The 24,271-nt window shown below is 48.3% G+C and overlaps 1 protein-coding gene across 1 annotated transcript in view; it reads left to right on the forward strand.

The window, feature by feature from the left end:
• Positions 1-24,271, forward strand: part of LOC308687459 (uncharacterized protein) — a 97,707-nt gene that overhangs the window by 39,759 nt on the left and 33,677 nt on the right. The window contains exons 6-11 of the mRNA XM_081360024.1: positions 8,147-8,287; positions 8,376-8,507; positions 10,397-10,537; positions 18,214-18,354; positions 18,443-18,574; positions 20,463-20,603. Coding sequence (XP_081216150.1) covers positions 8,147-8,287; positions 8,376-8,507; positions 10,397-10,537; positions 18,214-18,354; positions 18,443-18,574; positions 20,463-20,603 — 828 coding nt within the window. The remainder of the gene's footprint in view (positions 1-8,146; positions 8,288-8,375; positions 8,508-10,396; positions 10,538-18,213; positions 18,355-18,442; positions 18,575-20,462; positions 20,604-24,271) is intronic.

The raw sequence follows: 24,271 nt of genomic DNA on the forward strand, positions 1-24,271 counted from the left end.
ATAGAAAAACATACAAAGAAATAAAAGAGAAGAGAAGAGAAGAGAAGCAGGCCGAAGCCGGTCCGGACGTGGGTTTCCAAAGTTTTTGGAGGAGGGAGAAGAGATAGAGAATTGAAGGTTTGGACTTTTTATCAGTGTCCCGTGTACGCCTCCTTTTTTCGTGAAGGACGAATCAGCAGCAGGAAGATTGTCTTGGTGTGTTAATGCTGCCCGACCCTCGTGTGGAATCACGAGGGGGCAAAATATGATATTATGCTCGGGGAATTAAAACGCATGGAACCATAACGTTTATCACAATCTCTTATCAAAAATCTCCTTCGTCGTGCAAAGGGGATTAAAACAATACTAAGGACGAATATTGACAAAGATAGCAACATAGAGATACATTATTTTGGTTGAACAAAGGCACTTTAAAATGACCTTACTGTAATCCAAAAACACAACTATTCTAATATCACACTGGTGAACATGCAAATCACCCGGAACCCTCTTTATACAGTTGTAATAGTTGGTAAAATGAAATTTTACTAGTGGAAGTCCAAATATGGCAATGTGCGTGTGTGTGTGTGTTAGAATGTCGCGTTGGAATGTTGCGCCCCCCGTTGTCTCTCTTGCATAGGGCTGGATGAGCTTGGTGGTCAAATTTTATGACCAATGGTCAATGAGATCGGGTTACGGGATGCGATTCTACTGGGAGAACATTCTTCAAAAATACATGTAAGAGCCAAACACTCGAAGATCATAACTATATGATCAAAACAACATTAATCACACATACATACAGGAAGTTCAGATACAAGTCTGAGTTACATACATTGAAAGGATATTAAGTTAAACACAAAGGATGTTTGTGTGTGTGTGTGTGTGTGTGTGTATGTATGTGTGTGTGTGTGTGTCATTCAGAATTCAGGCTGCTTTTGTGAACTCTTGTCCTTTCCCCCACCCGTTCGGGGGGGGTCAGGATGTGAGTCCCGTGAGTTGGCGAGATTTTAATCAAGGGACTAGGTCGACCCTTTTGCTCAACGCTCGGCTTGTTATAAATGTGTCATGTGCCAGGGAGGCCCTAGCCCGAGCGGCGCCCCCGCTGGTCAACATGCCCCAAGGGGATCGTACACCGAATGCTCTTTGTTTACTCAAATGGGGAAACGAGCTGTATTTTACAAATCAGGAGTCGCCAATTCAGAACATCTGGCCGGATGGACTGTCAGTATCGTTACAGTTTATTTCACGTTATGCCCAAACCACACCTATGAATAATGAAGCTACTTCAGACCAACCCATTTTAGATTTGCATCGGGCGCAAGAGTCATTTATCCCGTCGGTATAATAGCAACAGCACCCGAGACCCGCCCACAAAGTTACTTGCGTTTCGCACTTGATACTTGTGTTCCCTTTCGTGGTCACTCCGAGTTACGTCGGATGACGACGAATGGGGTTTCGCTTAGAAAGCCTATCACCTTCGAGTATATAAAACGAGCCAATGGCAATGAAATGCCATGGGTCTGCGGAATTTGCATAGCGTAGGTACGCCGGCAACATGCAGATATGTTTTCGCTTCGGAGCTGAGAGCTATTCTTCTCTCCACATAGAAGCCTGAATCCTGAGTTACTCTTTATCTCTTCATCTTCGAGACGAGCGAACTCTCCGGTGTTGGTGTGACGGCGATTCCAGCGAGTGCACATTACCCTGCTGATCTGATCAGTGATCTGACAGATAGTGTGTTTCTCCCTGGCCACTTCAACATCCGCAGAGTTTTTCCTCTCACAAAAGAGCTTGCACGCGGCACGTCTTTTTAAAGATGCCTCGCCCGTGCACTTCTGGTTGCGGTCGCATTGTGTCTAATTCTGATGGGCACAATCGCTGCTTTGTGTGTTTGGGCATTGATCACGCTAAAGCCGCGTTTGTGGATGATTCATGTTCTCACTGTGGGAACATGACTATCTCCGCGCTTCGGTCGAGACGCAACGAGCTCACTCGAGCGAGCGTCCCCCCACCCACACCCCGATCTACGGTCACCCCGGGAGGCTGTACTTCGGCTGGTGGCCGGGGTGACCTGAGGGTAACGGTGTGGAACAAACTGCCGACTCGTCCACGGTCCACACGCCCCTCTCCAGTGCTGGTACCCGCGAGTGTCCAGACTGAGACCGCTGGTCCCTCTACGGAAGCTGGTCCGCTGGTCCGATCCCCGATCCCCGTCGGCGTCCAACCCCAATACCTTTCTTCCCGGATGTGCATGAGGAGGTCACGCGGTCCTGGAAGACACCATTGTCTTCCCGCGATCGTTCGTCGACCTTCTCCGCCTTCCCTCCCCTCGATAGAGCTGCTGCTTGTGGGTACACTGGGGTTCCCCCGGTGGAGCGTTCTGTCGCGATGCAGCTGTGTCCGTCATGTGCTTCCTCTCGGGGCGACCCTAAGCACCCGTCCAAAGCCTGAAGATTTTCATCTACCCTGGTGGCGAAGTCTTACAGAGCGGCGGGACAGGCAGCTGCCTCTCTGCGTGCCATGGCCATCTTGCAGGTCTATCAGGCCCAGATGCTCAGGGACATGCACGAGGGCAGGGCTGACCCAGGGTTCTTTGATGAGCTGCGTGCCGCCACCGACCTTGCTCTCCGAGCGACGAAGGTGACCGCACGCTCCCTGGGTCAGGTGATGTCCACAGCTGTGGTCCAGGAGAGACACCTGTGGCTGAACCTGGCTGATATGCGGGAGGCCGAGCGGACTCGTCTGCTCGACACCCCATTATCCCAGGCCGGCCTCTTCGGCGGTGTGGTCGAGGACTTTGCCCAACAGTTTTCGACCGCTCAGAAGCAGACTGAGGCGATAAAGCACATTCTGCCCCGACGGCCCGCTGCTGCCTCCACCCAGCCGTCGGCACAGAATCCTCAGCCTGCTCGCCGCCGAGGGCACCCTCCTGCGGCTCCCGCCCCTCCCGCACGGCCCCAGCAGCAACCTCCACCCGCGCCGCGTCGTGGAGGAAGCCGCAGGAAGGCGCCACATCCCTCTCCGGCCCCGCGCCCCGCTAAACGCCAGGCTAAGCGGCGCAGCCCTGAGACGGGCTGCTCAGGATTGGCAGTCAGTTTTTTACAGGAGATGGTAGCAGGGCCACTCCTTCCCCCGGTGGAGGGCCGGGGGAGAATCTTTTGTTCTCCACTCTCCGCTGCTCGTCCAACGACGAGCAGTACCCTAATGTCGTTAAATAAAGAACTGATTCCCCCAATCCTGAGCACACAGAGTTCTCGGACCATAGTGCGCGCCGCCCACGGGTCCCGCCACTATCGTCCCCCTCTACCGCTTCCGTGCGCTGCTCAGGGGTCAGCACGTACTAGTCCGATCAGACAATACCGCGACAGTAGCGTACATCAACCATCAAGGTGTTCTACACTCCCACCGTATGTCGCAACTCGCTCGCCACCTCCTCATATGGAGTCAGAAGCATCTGAGGTCGCTTTGAGCCATTTATATCCCGGGAGACCTGAACCAGGCGGCCGACGAGCTGTCTCGGCTTCGGCCTCTCGCTGGAGAATGGAGACTCCATCCCCAGATGGTCCAGCCGATTTGGGATCAGTTCGGGGACGCACAGGTAGATCTGTTTGCCTCCCACGACTCGTCCCACTGCGACCTGTATTATTCCCTGACCGAGGGCACGCTCGGCACAGATGCACTGGCGCACAGCTGGCCGCGGGGCCTACGCAAGTATGTGTTTCCCCCAGTGAGCCTCCTTGCGCAGACTTTGCGCAAGATCAGGGAGGACGAGGGGCAGGTCATTTTGGTTGCCCCGTATTGGCACAACTGGACCTGGTTCTCAGAACTAGTACTCCTCGCGACAGCACCTCCCTGGCCAATTCCCCTGAGGAAGGACCTGCTTTCTCAGGGACGGGGCACCCTTTGGCACCCTCGTCCCGATCTTTGGAACCTCCACGTGTGGCTCCTAGACAGGTCGAGGCAGGTTTGAGTACCCTACCACCAGCGGTGGTGGCTACCATGTAACGTAAACGACTCTGGGTCAATGCGAATTAGCTCAAGAATATAGGGAATTTTGGAAATATTAACAATCATAACTCATGGTCATAATTCATAAATTGCATATACATTTGCTTTATCAATTTTCGGAAATACCTCGTTCTGTAACTGGTCTCGTCATCAGTCATCCGTCCAGCGAATAAATGTAAGACTATCACAGTTAAGAAGGAGTATCCCTGTTTTCAAACTCCAAGAAAGTTTATCTTCTGGCCACGAACATCAAACTTTCTGAGTTTATGAATTAAAAACTACTCAAGGTAGTCTATAATATCGAGCTTGTAGCTTAATTAGATCTTTGATTTCATTGACGTTATAAGGTGGGGTTTCAAACACAGAGACAGTTAAAGTATAAATGGATTTTAATAAATGTAAAACTAGAGATTATATGAGCTACAAATATAAACGTACGTAAAAATGCAAACAATAAAACAAACATTTAACCAAACAAGAACATAAAACATAGCGTGATCAGGGTGAATGAAATGAAAGAAAGAATATAGAGAGAGGAGAAAAGAGGGTAACTTAATTCACAGACCCAAGAGCTAGACACCTGTAATCAGCTTTAGAGAGATCAAAATACTTGCACGATGTTGTACTCTTTCAGTGTGATGCTGGAAAAGGGACGCGCGTGTGCGTGTGCGCGTGTCCGCGTGTCCGGCTGGTTTGCGTCTAGCTTCGTCTTCAGGTGTCGTTTCGCAAGACGATGTAAAGGCTCACTTGAATTTAACGTTACCGAGAAAGTTCAGATCATTTCCCTTGTGGAGGGGAAAGGCGAGTATGAACTTAGTTGCAACGAACGGCAGCTTCTACATGACGCAAGGCATGCGTCCCAGAGAGAGAGGCCAAGGCCTGTCCAGCTGGTTCCATTGGGAGGAGAAGCACTGCGCGTGGAGGAGAGGAAGGTCAGAGCGAGAGAGCAAGAGTTGAGAGAGAGAGAGAGCAAAACTGAAAGTTTGGACTTTTATCAGTGTCCCGTGAGCAGTGTCCCACGCCCCCTTTTTCGTGGCAACAGCGAATCGGATCTTCTGATCTGAAGCGGGAAGAGGTTTCTTTGTTTGTGAAGAAACGCCTACTTTGACTGTCATGTGAGAGATCGAAAATAACATTCATATTTAGAAATATGGTATTTCCTGGAATAAATTCATAATATTGTACTTTGCAGTCAAGATTCGACTCCGACATGTTTTTCCCATTACATTGACACCTCGAATGACGTTTTTGCATGAAAGAAATACAGGGTTACATAATTTCCTCATAATCACTAGCATAGTGATTTTGATTATCATAATAACGTTGCATAGATACCTCAGACATTATCTGGCCAATTATACACGCATAAAAATACATATTAAAAACATTGCTATTGGATCACATGTGTGGAAATGTCCGTTTCAAAGTCCACAAGTGTTTGTGTGTGGAGTGGAATGTCTTTGAGGCTGGTCACGTGATTCAAAGGCATGTGGTTTTTACAGAGAGGGGGGATTTTAAACAACAGGGTTCCTTCTGTTTAAGGGTAATGTGTGACTCAAATGTCTCCCTGTGGAGCCACAAAGATGCAATTTTGACAGTCCAAGCAGACTTAGGGGCGCCATGAACAGACTCGTTGTCTTCTTAGACAACGAAGGATGTGTTTGCAAGATCAGGATTCACTAATTTGAACAGCAGCTGACCGGATGTCATTGTCATTGTCGCTACAACCATCACTTCCGCTAGAGCATCGTCCACAAGACATGCCTATGCGTTGAAGTGGAACCTCTTCGTCAACTGGTGTTCTTCTAAACATCAAGAACCCTCGAAATGCCCGATCAGTGTCGTGCTTTCCTTCCTGCAAGAAGGGTTGGAGCGAAGGCTGTCTCCTTCCACCCTGAAAGTGTATGTTGCCGCTATTGCCGCATATCATGACGCAGTTGATGGTAAGTCTCTGGGAAAGCACGACCTGATCATCAGGTTCCTGAGGGGAGCGAGGAGACTGAATCCTCCTCGTCCTCCCCTCGTTCCCTCTTGGGACCTCTCAGTGGTTTTAACTGCCCTGCAGAGTGCTCCCTTTGAGCCTCTGCAATCAGTAGAGCTTAGGTTTCTGTCAATTAAGACAGCGCTCCTGGTTGCATTGGCCTCCATCAAGAGGGTAGGGAACCTGCAGGCATTTTCGGTTGAGGAAGCGTGCCTGGAATTCAGGCCGGCTAAATCTCACGTGATCCTGAGACCCCGGCCTGGATATGTGCCCAAGGTTCCTACCACACCCTTTCGAGACCAGGTAGTGAACCTGCAAGTGCTGCCCTTGGAGGAGGCAGACCCAGCCTTGGCACTGCTCTGTCCAGTGCGCGCCCTCCGTGCTTACGTAGACAGAACGCAGTGTTTCAGGACCTCAGACCAGCTCTTTGTCTGTTATGGTGGGAAGCTGAAAGGAAAGGCTCTCTCCAAGCAATGGTTGTCCCACTGGATAGTGGACGCCATTGCTTTGGCATACCAGCAGCAAGGTCGACCGTGCCCCCTTGGTGTGACGGCCCACTCCACCCGGAGTGTGGCATCCTCTTGGGCTCTAGCGCATGGCGCCTCGCTAACAGACATCTGCAGAGCTGCAGGCTGGGCGACACCTAACACATTCGCGAGATTCTATAATCTCCGAGTGGAGCCAGTTTCTTCTCATGTACTCGCTTCAACTAGCCGGTACTAGATTCTGTTCAGGTGTCTTCGCTTGCTCGCCATTCTTCTCCACGGACGGGATACGTGCGATATTCTCTTCAGGTGAGCCTAATAAGCCCTGAGTCTCCTCAAGCACTGACGACGTCAACGCCAGAGTTATGCCACTGGCAGCTTTCGCGCTTGGCTAGGTGCCTCCATGTGCATGGTTCCCCCTCTGGGCGACCCCCACATGTGTATTTCCACTGTAAGCCTCTCTGAGCATGTGTCTCAAGAGCATGTGTCTCACTTTTTCATGCGTATTTATCAGTAGGCTTTTATAGAAAGAAATTTTTTAAATATAACAAAGTTTTTCCTGCCATTAGTGCGACTGGTACAAAGGTCTCATTTCCAAATAAGTAAAACAAAAGGTAATAAGGTTTTTAAGAGTTTAGAGATAGCTGGCACACAAAGGAAGGTGGTCTCTAGACAAATGGACTCCTACCCCCCAAAAGGTGTCAACACTGAATGTAAATTCCCATTGTTAGCAGATGTTTCAATGTGAAAGAAGTTCTGTCTATATACTGAAATACAACGTGAAGATCGTGGCCTTTCTGTATCTCAGATTAGCCTGAGAGGCTGACAGTGAGATTTTTCAGCTTCATGTATAATGTCGGGTTCGCATCTCTTCTCTTTATATTCCAGAGCATTTGATGTTTTGTATCGATTATCTTTGAATTGATAATGAAATTGGCATGATACATTTACCTGACATAATAAATTGTTACATTTAATTATTCTAACTGACTTTGACATTATTTTCATTAAAGAGTTAAAAGGAATAGTCAAACATTCACTCACAATTAATGATCCACAGATATCATTAAAACCTTTTCATTTATGGAGTCAGATGAAATAATGCGAGAATACATTTCCAAATGTATTTCATTTAATCAAAAATACTTTGCTACGAGAAAAGAAGAGACCTTCCGCGCTGGTCGGATGCCGGACTTTGGGCTTATCGAGTGCGAGCTTACAATCATATTAAAGGAGAACTCCGGTCAATTTTAACATTGAGCTCATTTTTTTTGTAAATTTGGAGTGCTGTCAATACAGAGAACAACGACAAATCGGTGTTGCCTACACCGTGTTATCCTCTTTTTAAAATTTGCACCCTGTTGACTTCAATGGGGCAAGTTTTAAACCTGCTTTTAGCCTCTTAACATCCTTGATGTGTCATTACAAGTGCACAGCCATTGTGAGTGATTCCTTCAGAGTGAACACGGGTGAATCTGACTGCAGTATATGTGGCGATGGATTCAAAACATAAAAAAATAAGACCTGTGTCGGTAATGAGAACCTTGTGTGTTTTAATACAATGTCTTTTTCATAATGTGCATAATACACAGTCAATGCTCTGTATGTCACTCAAAAGAGGGAATTTGTGTAACCGTAGTTATTAAACTTTGTAACAACGTTTCGATTTTGATTCCTGCCTCTCTTACAGATGAAGATGAGTGTGAGACGCGGAGTCCGTGTGGCGAAAACGCTCAGTGTTTCAATACACATGGAAGTTACTACTGCACCTGTGATAAAGGATTTAAATCAGATCCACCCAATTTCACAGCATCAACCGGACAGTGTGTGGGTACGAGAGGGGTTTATCTGATAAACTATGATTACTATGACTACTATGATTAAAACACTATGATTAATACCAACTGTTTCCCCAACAGATATCAATGAGTGTCTTGAGAAGACCTCTGAATGCACAGATGGTCTGGTGTGTGTGAACACCGTTGGCTCTTATAACTGCACGTGTCCTGAAGGATTTGATCGTGATGCAAGACTAAACTCATCATGTGAAGGTGAGCGGCCTCACTCGTATTGCTTTCCATTTACTGTTAATCAAACCAAAGAACTTCAGTTTCAGAAATTTCATGCTGAGACCACATGAAAATTACCCAAAAATACATATGGTTTGATGACGATAATTATCATCGAGTTTTATACATGTTTGGTATCATTTGAAATGCCTGAATTTTTTAAATGTCTTTTAGGAATTATATAGGCCTAAAACAGTGATGATCTCAAGTGTACCCTCACTTTTTCATGCGTATATATCAGTAGGCTTTTATAGAAATACATTTTTTAAATATAACAAAGTAGAATCAATGATTTATATATTTTTTTTCTGCCATTAGTGCGACTGGTACAAAGGTCCCATTTCCAAATAAGTAAAACAAAAGGTAATAAGGTTTTTAAGAGTTTAGAGATAGCTGGCACACAAAGGAAGGTGGTCTCTAGACAAATGGTCTCCTACCCCCCAAAAGGTGTCAACACTGAATGTAAATTCCCATTGTTAGCAGATGTTTCCATGTGAAAGAAGTTCTGTCTATATACTGAAATACAACGAGAAGACCGTGGCCTTTCTGTATCTCAGATTAGCCTGAGAGGCTGACAGTGAGATTCTCAGCTTTATGTATAATGTCGGGTTCGCATCTCCTCTCTTTATTCCAGAGCATTTGATGTTTTGTATCGATTATCTTTGAATTGATAATGAAATTGGCATGATACATTTACCTGACATAATAAATTGTTACATTTGATTATTCTAACTGACTTTGACATTATTTTCATTAAAGAGTTCAAAAGAATAGTCAAACATTCGCTCACATTTGAGCGAATCTAGTTTAAAACTAGATTAAAGTCGCATCTCTTCAGCCAGGCATTCATATAATATTTTTAATCTTACAGTTCAAATTACAATCCGGCCTCTAGTTAATAAACGCCAGAGGAGAACTGGCCCCCGACTGAGCCTGGGTTCTCCCAAGGTTTTTTTTCCTCCATTGGGTCACCTGATGGAGTTTTAGGACACCATTAGGTCACTTGATGGAGTTTTTCGGTTCCTTGCCACTGTTGCCTTTGGCTTGCTCAGTTGGGGATATTCTGGGGATATTTAATTTGATTTTATCAATCAATAAATTCCACTAGAAACAAACCTTGTTTTATTATTTTAATTTAATACTGTGAAGCTGCTTTGATACAATCTGTATTGTGAAAAGCGCTATACAAATATACTTGACTTGACTTGACTTGACATTTAATGATCCACAGACATCATTAAAACCTTTTCATTTATGGAGTCAGATGAAATAATGCGAGAATATATTTCCAAATGTATTTCATTTAATCAAAAATACTTTGCCACGAGAAAAGACAGTAACACATAGAGACCTTCCGCGCTGGTCGGATACCGGACTTTGGGCTGATCGAGTGCGAGCTTACAATCATATTAAAGGAGAACTCCGGTCAATTTTAACATTGAGCTCATTTTTCTGTAAATTTGGAGTGCTGTCAATACAGAGAACAACGACAAATCGGTGTTGCCTACACCGTGTTATCCTCTTTTTAAAATTTGCACCCTGTTGACTTCAATGGGGCAAGTTTTAAACCTGCTTTTAGCCTCTTGACATCCTTGATGTGTCATTACAAGTGCACAGCCAATGTGAGTGATTCCTTCAGAGTGAACACGGGTGAATCTGACTGCAGTATATGTGGCGATGGATTCAAAACATAAAAAAATAGAACCTGTGTCGGTAATGAGAACCTTGTGTGTTTTAATACAATGTCTTTTTCATAATGTGCATAATACACAGTTAATGCTCTGTATGTCACTCAAAAGAGGGAATTTGTGTAACCGTAGTTATTAAACTTTGTAACAACGTTTCGATTTTGATTCCTGCCTCTCTTACAGATGAAGATGAGTGTGAGACGCGGAGTCCGTGTGGCGAAAACGCTCAGTGTTTCAATACACATGGAAGTTACTACTGCACCTGTGATAAAGGATTTAAATCAGATCCACCCAATTTCACAGCATCAACCGGACAGTGTGTGGGTACGAGAGGGGTTTATCTGATAAACTATGATTACTATGACTACTATGATTAAAACACTATGATTAATACCAACTGCAAAATGATCAAATGGAATGTTCCCCTCAACCTTTTTCAAAACATTTAAAAAACTGGACGTTTTGATCTTTCAGAGAACTTTCAGAAATGACATTTTTACAAATTAATGGAAAATATTCTTAGAACATATCTTGTTTGCAGTGATGGTGTTTAAACCCATAACTAAATATGCATAGCCTAGATAATTATTAGATGTCAGATAAAAACAGAGGATTTTTTTTTACCTAGTTCAAGCCCTGATTAATATCTGACCCTGATTATAACCATCCAAGATCTATGTGATGCATTTATAAATTAAGCATATAATTGAATGAAACTTGAAACATGAGGGGCTCTATCTTGCACCCAGCGCAATTGACTTTGTACACCGACGCATGTATCATTCCTATTTTGCACCCGCGCACATCGGACTTTTCCCTCCACAGACGCACGTCGGTAAACTAGCAAATGCACTTGCGCTCCCGGGGGGCGGTTCAGCGCAAAGAGGAGGCGTGTTCCGGCGCAAACGTTCCCTGATGCTATTTTGCAGGTTTAGAAAACAATTCCGCCACTGACCAGGAAAAACATGCGTTGCGCTTGTTATTCATATGCTGTTTTAAGGGCGCATGCTTGGCCATAATGTAGCGTGTGCACAACGCGCATACACTTTGCTTTTCTCATCTACATAGAAGCAGCAGTTTTCATTTTTGCAAATCATACATTATTACAATAGATAGATAGATAGATAGATAGTTTCTTATAAAAGCATAAATCTAGCTTACACATTTACCCAAATTATCATACGCCTGTTTAACCACCAGCTTCACTTCTCTGTGTTTTACGGCCCTGATGAGAACGTCAGTCTCCTCGGCTGTGAACCGCTCCTGGCGTGCGCCTGGCAAATCCACCATGGAACAAGCGCGTCTGCTCGTAAAGGGAATGTGAGATGACGCTCTGATTGGTTTATTTCACGTTATGCCCAAACCACACGTATGAATAATGAAGCTACTTCAGACCAACCCATTTTAGATTTGCATCGGGCGCAAGAGTCATTTATCCTGTCGGTATAATAGCAACAGCACCCGAAACCCGCCCACAAAGTTACTTGCGTTTCGCACTTGATACTTGTGTTCCCTTTCGTGGTCACTCCGAGTTACGTCGGATGACGACGGATGGGGTTTCGCTTAGAAAGCCTATCACCTTCGAGTATATAAAACGAGCCAATGGCAATGAAATACCATGGGTCTGCGGAATGTGCATAGCGTAGGTCCGCCCCCCTCTGGGGGTATATAAGGAAGTACGCCGGAAACATGCAGATATGTTTTCGCTTCGGAGCCGAGAGCTATTCTTCTCTCCACATAGAAGCCTGAATCCTGAGTTACTCTTTATCTCTTCATCTTCGAGACGAGCGAACTCTCCGGTGTTGGTGTGATGGCGATTCCAGCGAGTGCACATTACCCTGCTGATCTGATCAGTGATCTGACAGATATTGTGTTTCTCCCTGGCCACTTCAACATCCGCAGAGTTTTTCCTCTCACAAAAGAGCTTGCACGCGGCACGTCTTTTTAAAGATGCCTCGCCCGTGCACTTCTGGTTGCGGTCGCATTGTGTCTAATTCTGATGGGCACAATCACTTCTTTGTGTGTTTGGGCATTGATCACGCTAAAGCCGCGTTTGTGGATGATTCATGTTCTCACTGTGGGAACATGACTATCTCCGCGCTTCGGTCGAGACTCAATGAGCTCACTCGAGCGAGAGTCCCCCCACCCACACCCCGATCTACGGTCTCCCCGGGAGGCTGTACTTCGGCTGGTGGCCGGGGTGACCTGAGGGTAACGGTGTGGAACAAACCGCCGACTCGTCCACGGTCCACACCCCCCTCTCCAGCACTGGTACCCGCGAGTGTCCAGACTGAGACCACTGGTCCCTCTACGGAAACTGGTCCGCTGGTCCGATCCCCGTCGGCGTCCAACCCCAATACCTTTCTTCCCGGATGTGCATGAGGAGGTCACGCGGTCCTGGAAGACACCATTGTCTTCCCGCGATCGTTCGTCGACCTTCTCCGCCTTCCCACCCCTCGATAGAGCTGCTGCTTGTGGGTACACTGGGGTTCCCCCGGTGGAGCGTTCTGTCGCGATGCAGCTGTGTCCGTCAAGCGCTTCCTCTCGGGGCGACCCTAAGCACCCGTCCAAAGCCTGTAGATTTTCGTCTACCCTGGTGGCGAAGTCTTACAGAGCGGCGGGACAGGCAGCTGCCTCTCTGCATGCCCATCTTGCAGGTCTATCAGGCCCAGATGCTCAGGGACATGCACGAGGGCAGGGCTGACCCAGGGCTCTTTGATGAGCTGCGTGCCGCCACCGACCTTGCTCTCCGAGCGACGAAGGTGACCGCACGCTCCCTGGGTCAGGTGATGTCCACAGCTGTGGTCCAGGAGAGACACATGTGGCTGAACCTGGCTGATATGCGGGAGGCCGTGCGGACTCGTCTGCTCGACACCCCCATATCCCAGGCCGGCCTCTTCGGCGGTGTGGTCGAGGACTTTGCCCAACAGTTCTCGACCGCTCAGAATCAGACTGAGGCGATAAAGCACATTCTGCCCCGACGGCCCGCTGCTGCCTCCACCCAGCCGTCGGCACAGAATCTTCAGCCTGCTCGCCGCCGAGGGCGCCCTCCTGCGGCTCCCGCCCCTCCCGCACGGCCCCAGCAGCAGCCTCCACCCGGGCCGCGTTGTGGAGGAAGCCGCAGGAAGGCGCCACAGCCCTCTCCGGCCCCGCGGCCGGCTAAACGCCAGACTAAGCGGCGCCCCTGAGACGGGCTGCTCAGGATTGGCAGTCAGTTTTTTACAGGAGATGGTAGCAGGGCCACTCCTTCCCCCGGTGGAGGGCCGGGGGAGAATCTTTTGTTCTCCACTCCCCGCTGCTCGTCCAACGACGAGCAGTACCCTAATGTGGTTAAATAAAGAACTGATTCCCCCAATCCTGAGCACACAGAGCTCTCGGACCATAGTGCGCGCCGCCCACGGGTCCCGCCACTATCGCCCCCCTCTGTCACAGAGTTCTCGGATGACAGCATGCGCAGCCCACGGGCCACGCTCCTCTCATCCCCCTCTGTCGCCAGACCTCTGCCAGAGCACGCCCCCGTGGGACGCTGGTCCTCCCCTGGCCTCCTCTGGCAGGACGCGGCTAATGACCGTGCCCCCACACAGGGCCGCTATGCCACCCTCGCCTGGGCCGGTCATTCCGCCTCGCTGCACCACCGACGGTACGTCTGTGGTTCGTATGACCCCGCTGGTGTACTTTCTGGAGGCCTGGCTAGAGCTTCCCAGACTGTCCCGGTGGGTCGCGAGAACCATCAGGCTCGGCTACGCGATTCAGTTTGCGCGGTCTCCTCCCCGCTTCAGGGGAGTCCGCTTCACTATGGTCGGTGGCAATGCCCCTGTCATGACAGCGGAAGTCGACACCCTACTGGCGAAGGGTGCGATCGAGATTGTCCCTCCAGCCGAAATGAGGTCCGGCTTCTACAGCCCTTACTTCATTGTACCGAAGACATCCGGTGGGTTACGGCCAATCCTCGACCTGTGCATCTTGAACCGCTCCCTTCACAGGCTGCCGTTCAAGATGCTCACGGCCAAATGCATCCTCCAGTGCGTGCGGCCGCAGGATTGGTTTGCAGCGATCGACCTGAAGGACGGCCTACTTTCATGTCTCCATTTTACCTCGACACAGACCGTTCCTACGGTTTGCGTTCGGGGGGCGGGCATACCAGTACGCGGTTCTCCCATTCGGGCTAGCCCTGTCTCCTCGCGTCTTTACGAAGGTCGTCGAGGCAGCCCTTGTTCCCCTCCGGGAACACGGGGTTCGCATCCTGAACTATCTCGACGACTGGCTGATCCTAGCTCACTCTCGAGATCAGGTTTGCGAACACAGGGACCTAGTGCTCCAACACTTAGCTCGTCTGGGCCTTCGGGTCAACTGGGAGAAGAGCAAACTCTGCCCCGTGCAGAGGATCTCTTTTCTCGGTATGGAGATCGACTCGGTCGCCATGTGCTCACAGCTTACGAGCACGCGTGCGCAGTCACTGCTGACTTGTCTTCGCCAATTCGAGGACAAGAGTGTGGTTCCACTGAAACTATTTCAGAGGCTCCTGGGGCATATGGCATCCGCAGCCGCAGTAACGCCGCTCAGATTGCTTCATATGAGACCGCTTCAGCTTTGGCTTCGCAATCGAGTCCCGAGGTGGGCATGGCAACACGGCACGCTCCAAGTCCCAGTGACTCCAGCCTGCCGTCAGACCTTCACCCCGTGGACGAACCTCAGTTTTCTACGGGCCGGAGTGCCCTTAGAACGAGTTTCCCGGCATGTTGTTGTATCAACAGATGCCTCCACCACGGGCTGGGGAGCCATGTGCAATGGACATGCTGCTGCGGGCTACTGGACAGGACCCCCCACCGCCTTTGGCATGTCAATTGCCTCAAGTTGCTGGCTGTACGACTCGCCCTGCACCGCTTCCGTGCGCTGCTCAGGGGTCAGCACGTACTAGTCCGATCAGACAATACCGCGACAGTAGCGTACATCAACCATCAAGGTGGTCTACACTCCCGCCGTATGTCGCAACTCGCTCGCCACTTCCTCATATGGAGTCAGAAGCATCTGAGGTCGCTTCGAGCCATTTATATCCCAGGAGACCTGAACCAGGCGGCCGGCGAGCTGTCTCGGCTTCGGCCTCTCGCTGGAGAATGGAGACTCCATCCCCAGACGGTCCAGCTGATTTGGGATCAGTTCGGGGATGCACAGGTAGATCTGTTTTCCTCCCACGACTCGTCCCACTGGGACCTGTATTATTCCCTGACCGAGGGCACGCTCGGCACGGATGCACTGGCGCACAGCTGGCCGCGGGGCCTACGCAAGTATGTGTTTCCCCCAGTGAGCCTCCTTGCGCAGACTTTGCGCAAGATCAGGGAGGACGAGGGGCAGGTCGTTTTGGTTGCCCCGTATTGGCACAACTGGACCTGGTTCTCAGAACTAGTACTTCTCGCGACAGCACCTCCCTGGCCAATTCCCCTGAGGAAGGACCTGCTTTCTCAGGGACGGGGCACCCTTTGGCACCCTCGTCCCGATCTTTGGAACCTCCACGTGTGGCTCCTGGACGGGACGAGGCAGGTTTGAGTACCCTACCACCAGCGGTGGTGGCTCCCATCACTTCCGCTAGAGCATCGTCCACAAGACATGCCTATGCGTTGAAGTGGAACCTCTTCGTCAACTGGTGTTCTTCTAAACATCAAGAACCATCGAAATGCCCGATCAGTGTCGTGCTTTCCTTCCTGCAAGAAGGGTTGGAGCGAAGGCTGTCTCCCTCCACCCTGAAAGTGTATGTTGCCGCTATTGCCGCACATCATGACGCAGTTGATGGTAAGTCTCTGGGAAAGCACAACCTGATCATCAGGTTCCTGAGGGGAGCGAGGAGACTGAATCCTCCTCGTCCTCCCCTCGTACCCTCTTGGGACCTCTCAGTGGTTTTAACTGCCCTGCAGAGTGCTCCCTTTGAGCCTCTGCAATCAGTAGAGCTTAGGTTTCTGTCAATTAAGACAGCGCTCCTGGTTGCATTGGCCTCCATCAAGAGGGTAGGGGACCTGCAGGCATTTTCGGTTGAGGAAGCGTGCCTGGAATTCAGGCCGGCTAACTCTCACGTGATCCTGAGACCCCGGCCTGGATATGTGCCCAAGGTTCCTACCACACCCTTTCGAGACCAGGTAGTGAACCTGCAAGCGCTGCCCTTGGAGGAGGCAGACCCAGCCTTGGCACTGCTCTGTCCAGTGCGCGCCCTCCATGCTTACGTAGACAGAACGCAGTGTTTCATGACCTCAGACCAGCTCTTTGTCTGTTATGGTGGGAAGCTGAATGGAAAGGCTCTCTCCAAGCAATGGTTGTCCCACTGGATAGTGGATGCCATTGCTTTGGCATACCAGCAGCAAGGTCGACCGTGCCCCCTTGGTGTGACGGCCCACTCCACCCGGAGTGTGGCATCCTCTTGGGCTCTAGCGCATGGCGCCTCGCTAACAGACATCTGCAGAGCTGCAGGCTGGGCGACACCTAACACATTCGCGAGATTCTATAATCTCCGAGTGGAGCCAGTTTCTTCTCATGTACTCGCTTCAACTAGCCGGTACTAGATTCTGCTCAGGTGTCTTCGCTTGCTCGCCATTCTTCTCCACGGATGGGATACGTGCGATATTCTCTTCAGGTGAGCCTAATAAGCCCTGAGTCTCCTCAAGCACTGACGACGTCAACGCCAGAGTTATGCCACTGGCAGCTTTCGCGCTGGGCTAGGTGCCTCCATGTGCATGGTTCCCCCTCTGGGCGACCCCCACATATGTATTTCCACTGTAAGCCTCTCTGAGCATGTGTCTCAAGAGCATGTGTCTCACCTTTTCATGCGTATATATCAGTAGGCTTTTATAGAAAGAACATTTTTAAATATAACAAAGTTTTTCCTGCCATTAGTGCGACTGGTACAAAGGTCTCATTTCCAAATAAGTAAAACAAAAGGTAATAAGGTTTTTAAGAGTTTAGAGATAGCTGGCACACAAAGGAAGGTGGTCTCTAGACAAATGGACTCCTACCCCCCAAAAGGTGTCAACACTGAATGTAAATTCCCATTGTTAGCAGATGTTTCAATGTGAAAGAAGTTCTGTCTATATACTGAAATACAACGTGAAGATCGTGGCCTTTCTGTATCTCAGATTAGCCTGAGAGGCTGACAGTGAGATTTTTCAGCTTCATGTATAATGTCGGGTTCGCATCTCTTCTCTTTATATTCCAGAGCATTTGATGTTTTGTATCGATTATCTTTGAATTGATAATGAAATTGGCATGATACATTTACCTGACATAATAAATTGTTACATTTAATTATTCTAACTGACTTTGACATTATTTTCATTAAAGAGTTAAAAAGAATAGTCAAACATTCACTCACAATTAATGATCCACAGATATCATTAAAACCTTTTCATTTATGGAGTCAGATGAAATAATGCGAGAATACATTTCCAAATGTATTTCATTTAATCAAAAATACTTTGCTACGAGAAAAGAAGAGACCTTCCGCGCTGGTCGGATGCCGGACTTTGGGCTTATCGAGTGCGAGCTTACAATCATATTAAAGGAGAACTCCGGTCAATTTTAACATTGAGCTCATTTTTTTTGTAAATTTGGAGTGCTGTCAATACAGAGAACAACGACAAATCGGTGTTGCCTACATCGTGTTATCCTCTTTTTAAAATTTGCACCCTGTTGACTTCAATGGGGCAAGTTTTAAACCTGCTTTTAGCCTCTTAACATCCTTGATGTGTCATTACAAGTGCACAGCCATTGTGAGTGATTCCTTCAGAGTGAACACGGGTCAATCTGACTGCAGTATATGTGGCGATGGATTCAAAACATAAAAAAATAAGACCTGTGTCGGTAATGAGAACCTTGTGTGTTTTAATACAATGTCTTTTTCATAATGTGCATAATACACAGTCAATGCTCTGTATGTCACTCAAAAGAGGGAATTTGTGTAACCGTAGTTATTAAACTTTGTAACAACGTTTCGATTTTGATTCCTGCCTCTCTTACAGATGAAGATGAGTGTGAGACGCGGAGTCCGTGTGGCGAAAACGCTCAGTGTTTCAATACACATGGAAGTTACTACTGCACCTGTGATAAAGGATTTAAATCAGATCCACCCAATTTCACAGCATCAACCGGACAGTGTGTGGGTACGAGAGGGGTTTATCTGATAAACTATGATTACTATGACTACTATGATTAAAACACTATGATTAATACCAACTGTTTCCCCAACAGATATCAATGAGTGTCTTGAGAAGACCTCTGAATGCACAGATGGTCTGGTGTGTGTGAACACCGTTGGCTCTTATAACTGCACGTGTCCTGAAGGATTTGATCGTGATGCAAGACTAAACTCATCATGTGAAGGTGAGCGGCCTCACTCGTATTGCTTTCCATTTACTGTTAATCAAACCAAAGAACTTCAGTTTCAGAAATTTCATGCTGAGACCACATGAAAATTACCCAAAAATACATATGGTTTGATGACGATAATTATCATCGAGTTTTATACATGTTTGGTATCATTTGAAATGCCTGAATTTTTGAAATGTCTTTTAGGAATTATATAGGCCTAAAACAGTGATGATCTCAAGTGTACCCTCACTTTTTCATGCGTATATATCAGTAGGCTTTTATAGAAATACATTTTTTAAATATAACAAAGTAGAATCAATGATTTATATATTTTTTTCTGCCATTAGTGCGACTGGTACAAAGGTCCCATTTCCAAATAAGTAAAACAAAAGGTAATAAGGTTTTTAAGAGTTTAGAGATAGCTGGCACACAAAGGAAGGTGGTCTCTAGACAAATGGTCTCCTACCCCCCAAAAGGTGTCAACACTGAATGTAAATTCCCATTGTTAGCAGATGTTTCCATGTGAAAGAAGTTCTGTCTATATACTGAAATACAACGAGAAGACCGTGGCCTTTCTGTATCTCAGATTAGCCTGAGAGGCTGACAGTGAGATTCTCAGCTTTATGTATAATGTCGGGTTCGCATCTCTTCTCTTTATTCCAGAGCATTTGATGTTTTGTATCGATTATCTTTGAATTGATAATGAAATTGGCATGATACATTTACCTGACATAATAAATTGTTACATTTGATTATTCTAACTGACTTTGACATTATTTTCATTAAAGAGTTCAAAAGAATAGTCAAACATTCGCTCACATTTGAGCGAATCTAGTTTAAAACTAGATTAAAGTCGCATCTCTTCAGCCAGGCATTCATATAATATTTTTAATCTTACAGTTCAAATTACAATCCGGCCTCTAGTTAATAAACGCCAGAGGAGAACTGGCCCCCGACTGAGCCTGGGTTCTCCCAAGGTTTTTTTTCCTCCATTGGGTCACCTGATGGAGTTTTAGGACACCATTAGGTCACTTGATGGAGTTTTTCGGTTCCTTGCCACTGTTGCCTTTGGCTTGCTCAGTTGGGGATATTCTGGGGATATTTAATTTGATTTTATCAATCAATAAATTCCACTAGAAACAAACCTTGTTGTATTATTTTAATTGAATACTGTGAAGCTGCTTTGATACAATCTGTATTGTGAAAAGCGCTATACAAATATACTTGACTTGACTTGACTTGACATTTAATGATCCACAGACATCATTAAAACCTTTTCATTTATGGAGTCAGATGAAATAATGCGAGAATATATTTCCAAATGTATTTCATTTAATCAAAAATACTTTGCCACGAGAAAAGACAGTAACACATAGAGACCTTCCGCGCTGGTCGGATACCGGACTTTGGGCTGATCGAGTGCGAGCTTACAATCATATTAAAGGAGAACTCCGGTCAATTTTAACATTGAGCTCATTTTTCTGTAAATTTGGAGTGCTGTCAATACAGAGAACAACGACAAATCGGTGTTGCCTACACCGTGTTATCCTCTTTTTAAAATTTGCACCCTGTTGACTTCAATGGGGCAAGTTTTAAACCTGCTTTTAGCCTCTTGACATCCTTGATGTGTCATTACAAGTGCACAGCCAATGTGAGTGATTCCTTCAGAGTGAACACGGGTGAATCTGACTGCAGTATATGTGGCGATGGATTCAAAACATAAAAAAATAGAACCTGTGTCGGTAATGAGAACCTTGTGTGTTTTAATACAATGTCTTTTTCATAATGTGCATAATACACAGTTAATGCTCTGTATGTCACTCAAAAGAGGGAATTTGTGTAACCGTAGTTATTAAACTTTGTAACAACGTTTCGATTTTGATTCCTGCCTCTCTTACAGATGAAGATGAGTGTGAGACGCGGAGTCCGTGTGGCGAAAACGCTCAGTGTTTCAATACACATGGAAGTTACTACTGCACCTGTGATAAAGGATTTAAATCAGATCCACCCAATTTCACAGCATCAACCGGACAGTGTGTGGGTACGAGAGGGGTTTATCTGATAAACTATGATTACTATGACTACTATGATTAAAACACTATGATTAATACCAACTGCAAAATGATCAAATGGAATGTTCCCCTCAACCTTTTTCAAAACATTTAAAAAACTGGACATTTTGATCTTTCAGAGAACTTTCAGAAATGACATTTTTACAAATTAATGGAAAATATTCTTAGAACATATCTTGTTTGCAGTGATGGTGTTTAAACCCATAACTAAATATGCATAGCCTAGATAATTATTAGATGTCAGATAAAAACAGAGGATTTTTTTTTACCTAGTTCAAGCCCTGATTAATATCTGACCCTGATTATAACCATCCAAGATCTATGTGATGCATTTATAAATTAAGCATATAATTGAATGAAACTTGAAACATGAGGGGCTCTATCTTGCACCCAGCGCAATTGACTTTGTACACCGACGCATGTATCATTCCTATTTTGCACCCGCGCACATCGGACTTTTCCCTCCACAGACGCACGTCGGTAAACTAGCAAATGCACTTGCGCTCCCGGGGGGCGGTTCAGCGCAAAGAGGAGGCGTGTTCCGGCGCAAACGTTCCCTGATGCTATTTTGCAGGTTTAGAAAACAATTCCGCCACTGACCAGGAAAAACATGCGTTGCGCTTGTTATTCATATGCTGTTTTAAGGGCGCATGCTTGGCCATAATGTAGCGTGTGCACAACGCGCATACACTTTGCTTTTCTCATCTACATAGAATCAGCAGTTTTCATTTTTGCAAATCATACATTATTACAATAGATAGATAGATAGATAGATAGATAGTTTCTTATAAAAGCATAAATCTAGCTTACACATTTACCCAAATTATCATACGCCTGTTTAACCACCAGCTTCACTTCTCTGTGTTTTACGGCCCTGATGAGAACGTCAGTCTCCTCGGCTGTGAACCGCTCCTGGCGTGCGCCTGGCAAATCCACCATGGAACAAGCGCGTCTGCTCGTAAAGGGAATGTGAGATGACGCTCTGATTGGTTTATTTCACGTTATGCCCAAACCACACGTATGAATAATGAAGCTACTTCAGACCAACCCATTTTAGATTTGCATCGGGCGCAAGAGTCATTTATCCTGTCGGTATAATAGCAACAGCACCCGAAACCCGCCCACAAAGTTACTTGCGTTTCGCACTTGATACTTGTGTTCCCTTTCGTGGTCACTCCGAGTTACGTCGGATGACGACGGATGGGGTTTCGCTTAGAAAGCCTATCACCTTCGAGTATATAAAACGAGCCAATGGCAATGAAATACCATGGGTCTGCGGAATGTGCATAGCGTAGGTCCGCCCCCCTCTGGGGGTATATAAGGAAGTACGCCGGAAACATGCAGATATGTTTTCGCTTCGGAGCCGAGAGCTATTCTTCTCTCCACATAGAAGCCTGAATCCTGAGTTACTCTTTATCTCTTCATCTTCGAGACGAGCGAACTCTCCGGTGTTGGTGTGATGGCGATTCCAGCGAGTGCACATTACCCTGCTGATCTGATCAGTGATCTGACAGATATTGTGTTTCTCCCTGGCCACTTCAACATCCGCAGAGTTTTTCCTCTCACAAAAGAGCTTGCACGCGGCACGTCTTTTTAAAGATGCCTCGCCCGTGCACTTCTGGTTGCGGTCGCATTGTGTCTAATTCTGATGGGCACAATCACTTCTTTGTGTGTTTGGGCATTGATCACGCTAAAGCTGCGTTTGTGGATGATTCATGTTCTCACTGTGGGAACATGACTATCTCCGCGCTTCGGTCGAGACTCAATGAGCTCACTCGAGCGAGAGTCCCCCCACCCACACCCCGATCTACGGTCTCCCCGGGAGGCTGTACTTCGGCTGGTGGCCGGGGTGACCTGAGGGTAACGGTGTGGAACAAACCGCCGACTCGTCCACGGTCCACACCCCCCTCTCCAGCACTGGTACCCGCGAGTGTCCAGACTGAGACCACTGGTCCCTCTACGGAAACTGGTCCGCTGGTCCGATCCCCGTCGGCGTCCAACCCCAATACCTTTCTTCCCGGATGTGCATGAGGAGGTCACGCGGTCCTGGAAGACACCATTGTCTTCCCGCGATCGTTCGTCGACCTTCTCCGCCTTCCCACCCCTCGATAGAGCTGCTGCTTGTGGGTACACTGGGGTTCCCCCGGTGGAGCGTTCTGTCGCGATGCAGCTGTGTCCGTCAAGCGCTTCCTCTCGGGGCGACCCTAAGCACCCGTCCAAAGCCTGTAGATTTTCGTCTACCCTGGTGGCGAAGTCTTACAGAGCGGCGGGACAGGCAGCTGCCTCTCTGCATGCCCATCTTGCAGGTCTATCAGGCCCAGATGCTCAGGGACATGCACGAGGGCAGGGCTGACCCAGGGCTCTTTGATGAGCTGCGTGCCGCCACCGACCTTGCTCTCCGAGCGACGAAGGTGACCGCACGCTCCCTGGGTCAGGTGATGTCCACAGCTGTGGTCCAGGAGAGACACATGTGGCTGAACCTGGCTGATATGCGGGAGGCCGTGCGGACTCGTCTGCTCGACACCCCCATATCCCAGGCCGGCCTCTTCGGCGGTGTGGTCGAGGACTTTGCCCAACAGTTCTCGACCGCTCAGAATCAGACTGAGGCGATAAAGCACATTCTGCCCCGACGGCCCGCTGCTGCCTCCACCCAGCCGTCGGCACAGAATCTTCAGCCTGCTCGCCGCCGAGGGCGCCCTCCTGCGGCTCCCGCCCCTCCCGCACGGCCCCAGCAGCAGCCTCCACCCGGGCCGCGTTGTAGAGGAAGCCGCAGGAAGGCGCCACAGCCCTCTCCGGCCCCGCGGCCGGCTAAACGCCAGACTAAGCGGCGCCCCTGAGACGGGCTGCTCAGGATTGGCAGTCAGTTTTTTACAGGAGATGGTAGCAGGGCCACTCCTTCCCCCGGTGGAGGGCCGGGGGAGAATCTTTTGTTCTCCACTCCCCGCTGCTCGTCCAACGACGAGCAGTACCCTAATGTGGTTAAATAAAGAACTGATTCCCCCAATCCTGAGCACACAGAGCTCTCGGACCATAGTGCGCGCCGCCCACGGGTCCCGCCACTATCGCCCCCCTCTGTCACAGAGTTCTCGGATGACAGCATGCGCAGCCCACGGGCCACGCTCCTCTCATCCCCCTCTGTCGCCAGACCTCTGCCAGAGCACGCCCCCGTGGGACGCTGGTCCTCCCCTGGCCTCCTCTGGCAGGACGCGGCTAATGACCGTGCCCCCACACAGGGCCGCTATGCCACCCTCGCCTGGGCCGGTCATTCCGCCTCGCTGCACCACCGACGGTACGTCTGTGGTTCGTATGACCCCGCTGGTGTACTTTCTGGAGGCCTGGCTAGAGCTTCCCAGACTGTCCCGGTGGGTCGCGAGAACCATCAGGCTCGGCTACGCGATTCAGTTTGCGCGGTCTCCTCCCCGCTTCAGGGGAGTCCGCTTCACTATGGTCGGTGGCAATGCCCCTGTCATGACAGCGGAGGTCGACACCCTACTGGCGAAGGGTGCGATCGAGATTGTCCCTCCAGCCGAAATGAGGTCCGGCTTCTACAGCCCTTACTTCATTGTACCGAAGACATCCGGTGGGTTACGGCCAATCCTCGACCTGTGCATCTTGAACCGCTCCCTTCACAGGCTGC

Source organism: Scardinius erythrophthalmus (genome assembly GCF_964197995.2).
Source record: "Scardinius erythrophthalmus genome assembly, chromosome: 3".
NCBI classification, from domain to species: Eukaryota; Metazoa; Chordata; class Actinopteri; order Cypriniformes; family Leuciscidae; genus Scardinius; species Scardinius erythrophthalmus.